The sequence below is a fragment of the Nycticebus coucang genome, chromosome 4 (assembly GCF_027406575.1).
Source record: "Nycticebus coucang isolate mNycCou1 chromosome 4, mNycCou1.pri, whole genome shotgun sequence".
Taxonomy (NCBI): domain Eukaryota; kingdom Metazoa; phylum Chordata; class Mammalia; order Primates; family Lorisidae; genus Nycticebus; species Nycticebus coucang.
The window spans coordinates 31,238,177-31,251,641 of record NC_069783.1 but is presented as its reverse complement, the minus strand read 5'-3'; the positions used below and the strand labels follow the sequence as shown (position 1 = coordinate 31,251,641).

General features: G+C 40.4%; 1 protein-coding gene and 1 non-coding gene across 10 annotated transcripts in view; both read right to left on the bottom strand.

Moving 5' to 3' along the window:
* Positions 1–13,465, bottom strand: part of LTBP1 (latent transforming growth factor beta binding protein 1) — a 476,142-nt gene that overhangs the window by 382,822 nt on the left and 79,855 nt on the right. For all 9 annotated transcript variants that reach the window (XM_053588228.1, XM_053588226.1, XM_053588219.1 and 6 more), the window contains exon 3: positions 7,036–7,333. In XM_053588228.1, the coding sequence (XP_053444203.1) occupies positions 7,036–7,333 (298 nt within the window). The remainder of the gene's footprint in view (positions 1–7,035; positions 7,334–13,465) is intronic.
* LOC128585002 (U2 spliceosomal RNA) lies at positions 2,355–2,540 on the bottom strand. Its single transcript, XR_008379781.1, has one exon. It is a non-coding gene; the product is annotated as a U2 spliceosomal RNA (small nuclear RNA).

Below are 13,465 nucleotides of genomic sequence, written 5' to 3'. Positions count from 1 at the left end.
GACTGCAACCATCATTTCATAATGTACACATACATCAAAACATCACTGTATACTGAATATATATCATTTTCATTTGTCAACTATACTTCAATAAAGGTGGGGATAGAAGCCAAAATTTTTAAAAATCCAAACATCCGTCAAAAACAGAATAAATAATAAACTGTGGTATATTTATATGATAGAATAATCTTCGTCAATGCAAATGAACAAACTACAGCCACATGAATACATAAATGAATGTCAAGACATATTATCAAGAGAAAAACTACACACTGTATTCACTTATATATATAAACAGAACTGGTCTCTAGTGTTAGAATCAAGATAGCAGCTACCTCTGGGGGGAGAACAGGGTAGCATCTAAGAACAAAGGGCCTTGGAAGAACAATGTAATCTAAAAATTTAAATTAATCTAAAAATTAATTTCATATTAATTTGAAATAAATAAAATAAAATAATGGCTGGGTGCAGTGCCTCACGCCTGTAATCCTAGCACTTTGGGAGGCCGAGGCAGGTAGATCCCTTGAGCTTACAAGTTCGAGACCAGCCTGAGGAAGAGTGAGACCCTGTCTCTACCTAAAATGTAAAACTGAGACAAAAGGATCACTTGAGCCCAAGAGTTTGAGTTGGAAGTTGCTATGACACCATGGCACCCTCCCAAGGGCAACAAAGTGAGACTCTGTCTCAAAATAATAATAATAATAATAATAAAGAACAAAAGAGCTTTGTAGTAGTGGAAAAGTTCTATTCTTTAATGTGGTTGGTACTTACCTAAGCGTGATGTCACTTTGGAATAATCATTAGGCTGTGCGCGCTTACGATTTTTGTACTTTTCCGTAGGAAATTTCATTTTAACTTCAGTTTTTAAAAGTTTAAAATAAATAAATAACTACACGCACACATACATATGATAAACACTGGTTCAAATTTCTCATCCCATCCCTAAGGCATCACGAAATGAGCACTATAATCCTCAGAGTCCCTCTCTTCAACTTTCTGACACTTCGCCTTTCTTTCCACATCATAAAGGAGGGATCAAAACCTTCATCTCCCTCACAGACGTGTTGGGCAGATCAAAAACAATAAGGAATGCAAAGGTCTCTGCAGAACATTCAGGGCTTTACAAGCAAATGGTGTTATTTCAGGAGGAAAAGGTAACTACTGCAATGTAAGTATTCATGGAACAGACCTCAGACAAAGGCTTAGATGTTATTATTCTCTCCAGGCAAAACTCAAAATAAAATAAAATAAATTTATTTTTATTGAAGTCCTTCCATGTACCTCTATGCAAACAGATGAAAGACCATCTTAGTAAGCGCTCTGATAATGGTAAGTATAGGGCCCCACAGAAGAGAAGCCTAGGAGGAGGACAGTGGGGTCAAGGTAAGGGGTCAAAGTTAAGTAAGGTCCCTCCTTTTAGTCTGAGTAATCATTTGGGGGGAGTGTCTATTTGAATACTGACCAATTCCTTGGTTGCTTTAATAAGCTCAACCAATGTCCCAAGATCGACTAGCAGTGTGGTAAAAAGCCTGACCCCTCTGCCTGAAGCTTTAGCTGTTGGTCCGCCTTCATAATGGGCTATTTTTACCCTTAGTGGGGCGGGGGAAAGTATGAGAAGATCCAAATAAAGGGAAGGAGAGTACCTGTTGTTGTTAATTAGGAGGGCAGAATACGGGAACATTCCACAAGTTCTTCCGCCCGTTTCTGAAGACTCACAACCACAGGGACAGGAAGATAAGTGGTGTGCAGAGATGAAGGACCCTGAAGCGCTCTCTCCTCCTTCCGGGCTCAGATATCTCTCACCACTGCTTCCTGACTCATGATAAACGCCGAGTACTCATTTCTCAACAACTCTGAAAGTAGCACCCATCATCTCAATGGATTTTAAAGAGCCTTTCTCTATATTTAGAAAATATCTGGCAGACTATAAACTCACTTGATAAATATAGAACACATTTGAATTATTCCTGGTTTTGTAAAAGATCTTTTATCTTCACCGCATCTCCAAAGACGACAACAGAAAACGGGAACAACTGATAACATTAGATACATCCAGTCCTCTCGCGTGGTTTGAGACAGGAAAAAAGTAGTTTTTCTGGAGAAACTAACCAATGTTTTTTGTACCATCAGGATACCAGAAGATGATGAAAATGGCCATTGCCAGGGAAGAAAAGAAAAAAAAAGACTGGATACATGTGAGCTCCCCAGATAGACCTGACATCCACATCCTGAGCAAAACCAGACTTCCTTCTCAAGCTCAAAGAGAGACTGGATACACTGTCTCTTGCAAAAGTGCTTCCTTCTCATGCCCTATAGATAACGGGTCTCCATTTGGCAAAGCAGTAGTTACTGCACCAACATTCTCTAAACAACCAGAAGACATTAGCAGCTAAAGAACGTCCTTAATGACCTCTGTCTCATGGTCCATGGTCAGTCAGTGCCTACAACATCCATCACAATTAACATGGATAAAAATGGGCATTCTAAACTGATAAGAACAGGTACTATCCTTGATCTTAGCCAAAAGGCCAAGAAGTGATTAAAAAAAAAAAAAATGGGCATCTTACATAAAGTCTAGACAGCTCCATTTAATAGTACTAAAAGTTGAAAATAAACTTTTATGGAGAACGCCAATGCATATGTGAATAATGATACTGAGAGGTGATGAAAAAAACTCTAGAAAGCTGAACACTTTTCAGTTTGCTCCTCTGTTGATCCTTCCAGCTATAACTTATAAGCATTAACACCTTTTTACAAATAGAATCAAAGACAGACCAGACCCTGGGGTGCACCTATAATCTAACAGTGGCAAACCTTGGATGAACCATTGACGGCAACATTTGAATCACATCTATAGGATGCAATTATGATAATAACCTCATGTTTTAATATGGGCTTTCTAAACAACCGAGTATTAGAATGTGGAGTAAAGGTTCAAAGAATATGAAAAGTGACTATGAAAATGTGTACACAAAAAGATCAGACATCATTTAGTCTATTCTTCAGCTGATGGAGTGCCCATGATGTGGCCCAGGAAACTTGGGAAAAAGCTTCAATGAAAAGCATGAATGAAATTACCAACTACAATAATGACTACTGCCAGAATTAACTGGCCAGAGACTTTCCAAACCAATAGCTGACCAAGCAGCCAGCCTTGTACTACTGACACCCACTTGTTCTTGTTCCCTAATAGGGTACAGAGAGATGATCTTAGCTATTTAACCATGAAGCTCCGTCAGAGACCATCCATTTACCAAGTATCAAACACCTTAAAAGACAGATCCCTGATCTTACTAAAGCAATCCTTAAAAAATGGCAATATGGAAAGACCCCCACATCCTCCCTCTTTCCCACTGTGCTAAGTCTTCACTGTACCTGATTCTCTCTCCTCTTGCCTTCCACATTCAATCAGGTGCCAGCAGTTTTCCAATAACTCCTCACTTCCTTCCTCTCCATCCCGTCACCAACACCCCTTGTTACTCAGCCAGCCAGCAATTACCACTGGTTCTCATCCATTTTAGATACTACAGACAGATTAATCTTCCAAAGAACAAATTGTAGCACTCTCCTACTTGAAACTTTCCCTTTTTTTTTTTTACTCTTTAAAACAGAAAATGTCAAAAATATAAACAGAGAATTTTGTAAGAAACCCCCATGTGCCTGCCCATCATCCAGCTTCAATAATTACCACTTCCTAACCAATCTTGTTACCTCTGTACTCCAACCCAAGGAATCATTTTGAATCAAATTTCAGACATCATAAAATTTAACCTGTAAATACGTTAATATGATTCTCCTCCTTACAAATATAACTACAAGGCCATGATCACAGTGCTCAAAAATCAACAATCATTCTTTTTATCGTCAAATTCCCCATCAATGTCAGCATTGGTATGCATCTCCTATAAATCACATTGTTATCTTTTTTTATTTTCAGTTTTTATTTTCAAATCAGGATAGAAACACAATCCAAATATTATGACTGGTCAATATGTTTCCTAAGCCTTTTTAAAACTACAAGTCCTCTCTCCAGTACTCTTTTTTCTATTTTGTTTTGTGTCTTTTAAAAATTTTTGTTGAAATCTAAGTCATCAGCCTGGTTTTCAACCTTACATTTTAAAGCCTTCTACAGAATGTGTTACTCTGCATCACTAGTCCTTGATATTTCTCCCTTCAAGGAGTACAGAGTACTTGCCAGTCTATCTGAGTGAGGACTAGACTTAGCGACTTGCTTTTAATGAGAGAATAAGGTGAAAGGGAAGATGTGTCATCTTCAAGACCACAGACTGAAAGGGTACCGTGGTTTTTCTTGCTCTCCCCAGTCTGGGATCGCACATTCTGAGAGAAGCCAACAGCTACGTTGTGAGGACACTCCAGTACATTTTAGTCCTCCCTCAGTAACCAGACTATGGGGCAATCTATAAACATTTATTAAGTAAAGATCCAAAGTGATAGCATCCTAGGCCAGCTCTTCACCTTACTCAAAAGCACGCAGTAGGCACGCCCACATACACATCTCTAACAAATGCTGCCATAAAAAGAATCTTCATTCAGCAGATGAAGTCTCCAAAGCAAATTTCTCAATGACTTTATTTTACCAAAGCCAAGTCAGAGCTGAAACCTTAGCCTCCTCACAACATTCTTGTCTAAATTACACTGCTGCTACCAAAAGAAGGGGAAAAAAGACTCTACTTTTATCTGACATCTGACATATGGTTCTTACTAACAGCCCATATATACACATCTTAGAGGGTCAAATGCTAACAGTAGATGTTGATATTCAAGATGAATAATGTTGCTTGTAAATTACTTCGCAGTTTACATAAGTAATAATGTAGAAAAATTGCAATGCACAGTAATCTGACTCTTGATCACCACCCACTTGTTCTTTGTTTTTTAGATCCAGAACAATGCTGGATGGGAGACTGTCTAGCTATGACATACTCGAGGCTTTATATCACTCCAAGGACACAACTCCATTCATATTCTGGCACAAAGCAATAACACTACTATCGTTTAGAAGGGGTTAGCAAACTTCAGCTCATAGATTAATCTGGTCCACAGCCTGTTTTTTTTTTCAGCCCACAAGTTAAGGATTATTTTTATCTTTTTTAATGTTGGAAAAAAAATAATAACCTGTGAATGCATATGAAAGTCAAGCTTCAATGCCCATAACTAAGTGTTATTGGAACACAGTCATGCTCATTCATTTAGGCATCATCTGTGGCTCCTTTTGTGCTACAAGGCAGAACTAAGTAGCTGTAGCAGGAACCGTATATCCTACAAAGCTGAAGGTATTTACTATCTGGAGTATTAGAGAAAATATTTGCCAACACTCTCCTTTAGTACATGGATGAAGAAACCTGACTACCCCCCCCCACCGCTTTTTTTTTTTTTCTTGAGACAGAGTCTCATTCTGTTGCCCCGGGAAGAGTGCCATGGCATCATCATAGCTCACAGCAACCTCAATGTCTTGGGCTTGAGCACACCTCTTGCCTCAGCCTCCCAAGTAGCTGGGACTACAGGTGCCCACAAGGCCTGGCTAGTTTTTCTATTTTTGGTAGAGATGGGAGTCTCAGTCTTGCTCAGGCTGATCTCCAACTCCTGAGCTCAAGCAGTCTGCCCACCTCAGCCTCCCAGAGTGCTAGATTACAGGTGTGAGCCACCGCACCCAGCCCTGACTATCTCCATTTAAATCCTAAAACTGTCACTTATTAACTGTGTCACCTTGAACAAATTACTTAACCACTCTGCACCTCAGTTTTCTCATCTGTGAAATAGAGTTAATAAAGGCATCTACTTTAGAGGGTCATTGTGAGTTATAAATTAATTATACATACAAAGTATATAAAACAATGCCTGGCACATAATAAGCCTTTTACCAAGTATTCGTTATACCTACCATCCTTGCTTATTGAGAGCTGCAGGATGTGTTTTCCAATGGAAATGCAAAGTGGTTAGACTTTAACCATCAATCTATTTATCGTGGTAGAATGGAATTATTATAAGATAGGAAGAAATAAGAGAAAAATGAAGGAAAATAGAAAAAAAGATTAAGGAGGGAAGAGAAAGGAAAATTTATAAAGACCCCACTCAGAAGAAATGATAGGTGGCCTACTTGAAGGGGAAGTATAAATTAGGATAATTTCATCTATAGCAACAGCTTAAATAGCTTCTGTGGGCTGGGTAGGTACTAATCAGCATGTGGACGCTGTCTCTACAGAGGAAAAGAGCATTCCAAAATTCCAAGCAAGTGACTTACAAATGAACTGCAGGGTCAAGCCCATTTTCAAGTTGGGAACTTCCTGTATTTTACATTCCTAGACAAATGACAAGGGATAGTTGCAGTAAATCCTGCATCTTAGTATCCATATAGAATAGCTAATTAAGAGGAGAGACTTTATGTAGGGACCCAGCACAACTAAACGGCTGCTTCGGCTACAACTCAGAGGGGGACAGGGATGGATAATCTTTGTGATCCGTAAGTTCTCATTTTGTTCCAAATAGCACTTACTTCCTAACACTAAGAAAAAAAATCCCACATTCCCATAAATAGAAAACAAGCTCATCCACCAAAAATGGACCCACGTGGTGGCTGGAAGATAAATGTAGTATTAACAGAAGATGCACTTAACCTACCACTGAAGCGGAGAAATCATCTCTTTCCATGGACTTGCTTCGTTTGAATACCTTCTCCGTGCAAAGCTGAGTTCCTCGTTTTTCCCTATTATCTTTTAAAAATCACACTCCCTGTTTCTCACTTTAACTGATTTCAAAATTCTTAAGCATATCCCCCACCAAAAAAAAAGCAAAGAATTTTTAAACTCACATCTCCACTGCAATCAAATAGTACATCAAACAGTATTTTTAAGGGATTTGGTATATAAGCCTAACACATAAAACCTTAAGGAAAGAAAGACATTATTACCCAACGATGTCTACAAATTATGCAGGAAAAGGGAAGAGATTTAAAGCGATGCATCCTAGAGAGTAAGTAAGATGCTCGTCAACCAGAGGCAAGTTCAAAACACTCACTGAGAACGTATCTGCTGGGAGAGTGCAACTGAAGGCTTCGGCTTGAGGGTCAAGGTCATCTGGGCCACAGGACTGACTCTTGGTAGAGTGTCAGCTTGCTTAGACGACATGTGCTTTGCTGCTTGCTCAGGAGGAACCCAGGAGGAGGCAGACCCAGGACTCTGCCCTCCAAAGCCTGGTGGTGAGCTGTCCTGGCCAGCAACTGTCTCACAGGCTTTGCCCTTGGTCCCTGGTTTACACACACAGAGTTGAGGCCGGAGACACATCCCTCCGTTCTGGCACGGTGGAACACAACTTGCTGTGGAGACAACAGAAGAAAAGCATTATAGACGTTCTAATTCTGCCAAAGGTTAACAGGACCATCAGACTGTTCTCCAACACAATAAAACCACACTTTAAAACACTCGTGATGGTGGTGATGGTTATAATGGCTAATATTTATTAATGGCTTCCTAGGTGAGACACTGTTTTGATACTATATATGCACAAATTTAATGCCCTGCAATCATTTTTAATAAGACGTGTTATTTTGCCCATTTTACAGAAGAAAAAACAGACACACAGGTTAAGTAATTATTAGTGAACAGAAGAGGATTTGAAGCCATATGAGCTAGCTCCAAAGCCACCATTCTTTACCACTTTGTTCTAGGTGCAAGGCATCACAAAACACAGGAAAAAAAACTTTGAAAAATGCTCTGCCAATATTTTTAAATTGTGTTCCGTGGCTTACACTTAAATTTAAGTTTAATGTGAAGTTTAATTTTAATCGTAAGCTTAAATTTTTTGCTAAGAACTGGCAAATAACAAAAGCCCAATCCAATCCCCAACCCCTAAAAGTGCTCTACAACAGCCTTCACTTTATGTAGGCAGTCATATTTTAGAGTCATTGTTTTAGAAATTAAGTCCAACCCACTCTCTAACATATGAGAAAACCAAGGGCAGAAAGGTTGAAAGTCACCCAACACACACCTGATGGCTGGCACAAAACTGCAGGGCTCTGTACACCATCCCCAATTTTATAATGAAAGACAACCAAAAAGACAGTACTACTTCATGTCCTATTTGCTAAGATGTCTATACTTGGAATCATCAGGCTTGTGACCAAGCAGAGTTTTAAAGTTAGCAGGGCTGGGGGCTTAGGGCTAAGGGAAGTGGATTTTATGATGGGTATGGTCCCTTGGAAGTTCAGATGTTACTGACTTCAGTTTTATTAGGTTATGCCATAGGCCTACAGGCATATTCCTTCAGTCCCTTCGTTATTTGTTCAAATATATTTGTTACGCTGCTCCCTTGCTACCAGTCTGCCTCAGACTTAAATTCTTGTCCTGGGGCTTATTCCACTGCAAGATCTTCCAAAAGAGTCAGTGCAAGATTCAAACCATAAAACATTTACAGAATGACTCTCAGAAGACGTAGTAACTCAGAGCCAAATGACCAAGAACTAAAAGCTCCAACACCTGTTGATTTTCTATAAAGAGAAGATACTTTTCATCCTTCCTAATGCCACGGCCCTTTAATACAGTTCCTGTGGGTTGTGACCCACAAGTTGAGAATCACTGTAATCTACAGTATTATTCCTATTAGTTATAGCAAATACTGATTTAAATATGTAATACTGACCCTTGAGTGTCAAAATACCAGGCTGACAATTTTTCAAAAAGTGGGAAGAACGCTTTAAAAAAAGAAAAAGAAAGAAAAAAGAAAAAATTGACCTCCCTAGGTGACCTGGTGAGTCACTGAACCCTGGCCTCTGCACCTGTGTGTATTTGGGGTCATGAGTACAGCAGCAGCCACTTGTTTTAAAATGGTCCCCAAGGGCTGTTCCCACATTACATTTCTAGAATTCTAATTCAAAAGCTATATGCTTCTAGAATTCAGGATTCTAATTTATCAGAGTTTTCCCACCTCATTGAGTAAACTTTCTCCCTGTGTCTGAGATGCTGAGCTCTGGGTTCATGCTCAGCCAGGTTATTTATGAAACGTCACAGAAATGGGAACAGGCCCCACCTAAGAGAACAGAAGCGGCCACAAGCAAGGTCTGGACTTGGCTTTCAAAGCTGTGCCTCTGCCAGAGATCACCCCCTGGGCTCTTTCATGTATACATTCTCTTCATGCTTTCGATTAGAAACATGTTTCAGTTTAACATCTGAGAATGATTTCCCCTTCTCCTCCCTCCCAAGGTGCACGGCAACTGGTCTTCTCGTCCACCAGCAAGGCTGCACCGAGCAGCTTGCAAAAGCCAGCACCTACGTTGAGGCCAAGGCCTGACGTCCCCCATAGCACTGAGGACGTCCCCCAAGGACCTATCTGTCCATCCCTGGATGGATTGCAAATGGAAAAGGGTAGTGATTTTTTTTTTTTAACTCTTCAAATTTTGCACATGGTAATGTGAGGGAGGAAGGGAGAGAATAATAAAAGGGAAAAAAAATACTTGGAACTCACAAATATTTTACTGAAAGAAAAAGAACATGTTACGTAATAGCATGAATATATAAAATACCATCCTTTTGTAGTAAATTTTAGAAGTATAGTAAGGACAATGAGGAAGCAATTGTCTCTTCCACCCACCCTACCAGGCTCAGGCAGCTCTCTAGAGCATACAAAGAGAGGTTGACTGGAACTGGGGGAGGGAACAGATTCCCTAAATGCCAAATTAAGCCCCTCATCTGAGTGAAAATGCAAAACTCGTGTCCCTTCGTCACATTTTATCAAACCATTTTTCCTACAATATTTGGACCCCACACAGTAATGATTCTCAAAGCATGGCATCCAGACCAACGGCAGCAGCATCACCTGAAAAAACTTTGGAAATACACCTTCCCGGGCTGCCCCAGGCCTGCTAAATCTGAAACTGGAACCCAGCAAAGTGTGACTGGACCTGCAGGTGCTGATGACGTACCCTCAAGTTTGAGAACCACTGATCATAGCATTTGGAAATTGACAGTCTTCTACTCGTAAGTTTTAAAGATTTATATTTTTATACTTGCAAGTTGAGTGTTTTCACATTGTAATTGGCTTTTTTTTTTTTTAGTTTAAACAACAGAAATTTATTTTATCACAGTTTTGGAGGCTGAAAGTTGAGACTGGAGTCCCAGCAATGACTAGATGAGGTGAGGCCTGTCTTCCTGCACTGTGGATGACCTCTTTCTTGCTGTGTCCTCACATGATCTTTTCTTGGTGTGTGCACATTGTTAGAGAGAGAGTGGAGCTCTCTGATGTCTATTCCTATAAGGGCACTAATCCCAGCATGGGACCCCACCCGGATGACCTCATTTAACCCTAATTCCCTTCCAAAGACCCCATCTCCAAATATCATCACATCAGAGGTTAGAGTTTTGGTTTTTGTTGTTTTTTTTTTATTGTTGGGGATTCATTGAGGGTACAATAAGCCAGGTTACACTGATTGCAATTGTTAGGTAAAGTCCCTCTTTCAATCATGTCTTGCCCCCATAAAGTGTGACACACACCAAGGCCCCACCCCCCTCCCTCCATCCCTCTTTCTGCTTCCCCCCCCGTAACCTTAATTGTCATTAATTGTCCTCATATCAAAATTGAGTACATAGGATTCATGCTTCTCCATTCTTGTGATACTTTACTAAGAATAATGTCTTCCACGTCCATCCAGGTTAATACGAAGGATGTAAAGTCTCCATTTTTTTTAATGGCTGAATAGTATTCCATGGTATACATATACCACAGCTTGTTTTACTGTACTGAATTCTCGGCTACGGTAAAAGTATTTACCCTTTTATTTTTAATGCAAAAAAGGGGACATTTTCCATCCTGTCTGTACATTTCCAAATCTATATCAGTTCTCAGGCTCCACTGCACATTAGAATCACCCAGGGAACTTTTAAAACTCCTGAAACCCAGGCCTAAGTCCAGATGGATTAAATTAGAACCTCCAGGGAAGGCCCCAGGCTGCGGTGCTCTCATTCCTCAGGTGATTGCAATGTGCAGCCAAGTCTGAGAAGCAGCAGCCCAGGGAACAAAATCCTAATTCAGACTTGCTGACAAACCAGTCTTCCCAAAATGCTGCTTTTTGAATCAGTTTTTTTCTCCTTCATTCAAAAACTTCCAACACAGTTTAGTTGCCCAGGGGAAAATTTTAAGACCATCGAACATCTGGCCCCAACCCCCCTTCTCACCCCCGATTCCCGCTGGCCCCTCCCTAGAGAAGCTTACCAGTCCCCTGGGAGTCCCATCTCCCTGTCCCTGCACACAGGGTGCTCTGTTCCCTGCTGGCAAGCCCCATCCTGCGAGTCTCTCTCACACCCCCGGCTACCCTACCCTGGTCTTTGTGCCGCCTTGCTCCTGCCCACCTTTACCATTCACCTCACATTTCAGTGTGCTGTCGTGTATTATTAGGCTTGCGTATTATTAGTCATCTGTTTACAGAGTTATCTCCTAATGGCCAACTAGGTTAAACTATAAGGTCAGTTAAGTAGCTTATGCAGAATTTTCTGTACCCTAGGTCGGGAGCTTACACTTCACCTTGGTTGACGAATATCGATGCAGAGTCCCTGCTTTCCAAATGATGCTGGGATTTAACAACATCTATAAAGGAAAGACAGGCAATGGGCTCTTGCTTAATAATGTCTGCATCTCCAGACTCGGGTATGCAGGTTATTTGATCAAACAGCAGGAGTTTCTCCATCAGAATTAATATTGAAATATACTCTCTGCAAATACACACGGTCTGTTGCAACACTGAACAGCATATTATAGCTACTCATAGAAATAGTTGTGGGCTCGGCGCCTGTAGCTCAGTGGCTAGAGTGCCAGCCACATACACTGGAGCTGGTGAGTTCGAACCCAGCCCGGGCCTGCCAAACAACAATGACAACTGCAGTGAAAAAATGGCTGGGCATTGTGGTGGGTGCCTATAGTCCCAGCTGCTTGGGAGGCTGAGGCAAGAGAATAGCTTAAGCCCAAGAGTTGGAGGTTGCTGTGAGCTGTAACACCATAGCACTCTATCAAAGGTGATACAATAAGACTCTATCTCAAAAAAAAAAAAAAAATTAGTTGTGAAGCCATATTTAGAAGAACTCTGAAAGGTGGTGAGAGTGAAACAGGAAAAAGAGAAAAGAACATCAAAATAGGCTGGTGGGAGCTGTGATGAGTTATTGAACTTCCCATACAAAAGGGATTAAGCCTAAGAAATTCAGGTGCAGGAAGAAAAAAGAGATCCTGGGAAATACTCAGTTTATAGAAAAGGAGGGGAGGCACCTAACAATTGATAAAATAGATAATCCTATACAAGAACTTCTGCTCAAGACAGCACAGTGAACAAACCCTCGAACTACCCTCCACCATTCCAAACACAAAAACAATGATTAGAAAGGGTTATAAGTTAAAAGATAATTTCTTCTGTTGGTTATGAAGGCATTTCTGTTACCACACAAGCCTCCTTGCCATAAACAACTAGAAGACTGTATGTAAGAAATGAAACGGCTGTTTTAGGACATTGGCTCACTGGCAACACAGGACTGTGCTCCTAAGAGAAGAGAACCAAGTGAGGTGAGTGAGCCTTGTGATCACCAAACCTTCTGCAGAAAGCTCTCCATGGGCCACAGCATGGGGAGAACCAAGCAGAGCTTGATGGTTTTGTTGAGCTGGGGAGACAGAGACCTGCCTCAGGAGACTAAGCAACTGAATGTACAGGGCAGAGAACTGGAGGGACGAGACCTAAACACAGAGACAACCCGGAAATCTGCAAAGGGGCCTCACGAATCCCTTCCGATGCTAACCCACACAGGAAGAGGGTGAGGCCAGACAAAGGACAACTACGGGTAAGGTGCAAATTCCCAGCACTCCCCTAGGCTACCATCCACTCTGAGCTGCTAGAATCATAACATTCAGTAGAGACCCCAGAGATAAACTCCACTGGGAAGGACACTGTTACAAAATATCAGAATCAGGCAAGGACAGTACCCAGAAGAAAACTAACTCACAAGTCATGGTTAGGAATATACACAGTATGTCCCCCCAAAAGTATACACCTTTTAAGAAAGAAAAAAACTATTTTAATTATAATTTTGAATACATACAAATAAAAATAGATGAATACAAGTCATGTTTGAGTACCTCTTGTAACTGCATAAGTCAAACATGGCTTGAGTATTACAATTTTAATGCAGTCTTTTCTTAAAATGTGCATAGACTTTTTGGCACCCTCTGTAGATACAAAATACCAAAATACAATACTAATAAATCAAGTACATCAGTATTTGAAAAACAAAAAAGCAAAAGGAATTAACTCCATAAATAGAAGGACAGCTCTAACGTTAATAAATCTATCATATTAAAATGTAAGTGAGAATTTATCTCAACGAGATTCCAATAAAATGTATAACTCATTCATGATAATAAAAACCTGTTAGGCCAACTAGGATTACAAAGGGATTTCTTTATTCTGGTAAGTAGTATC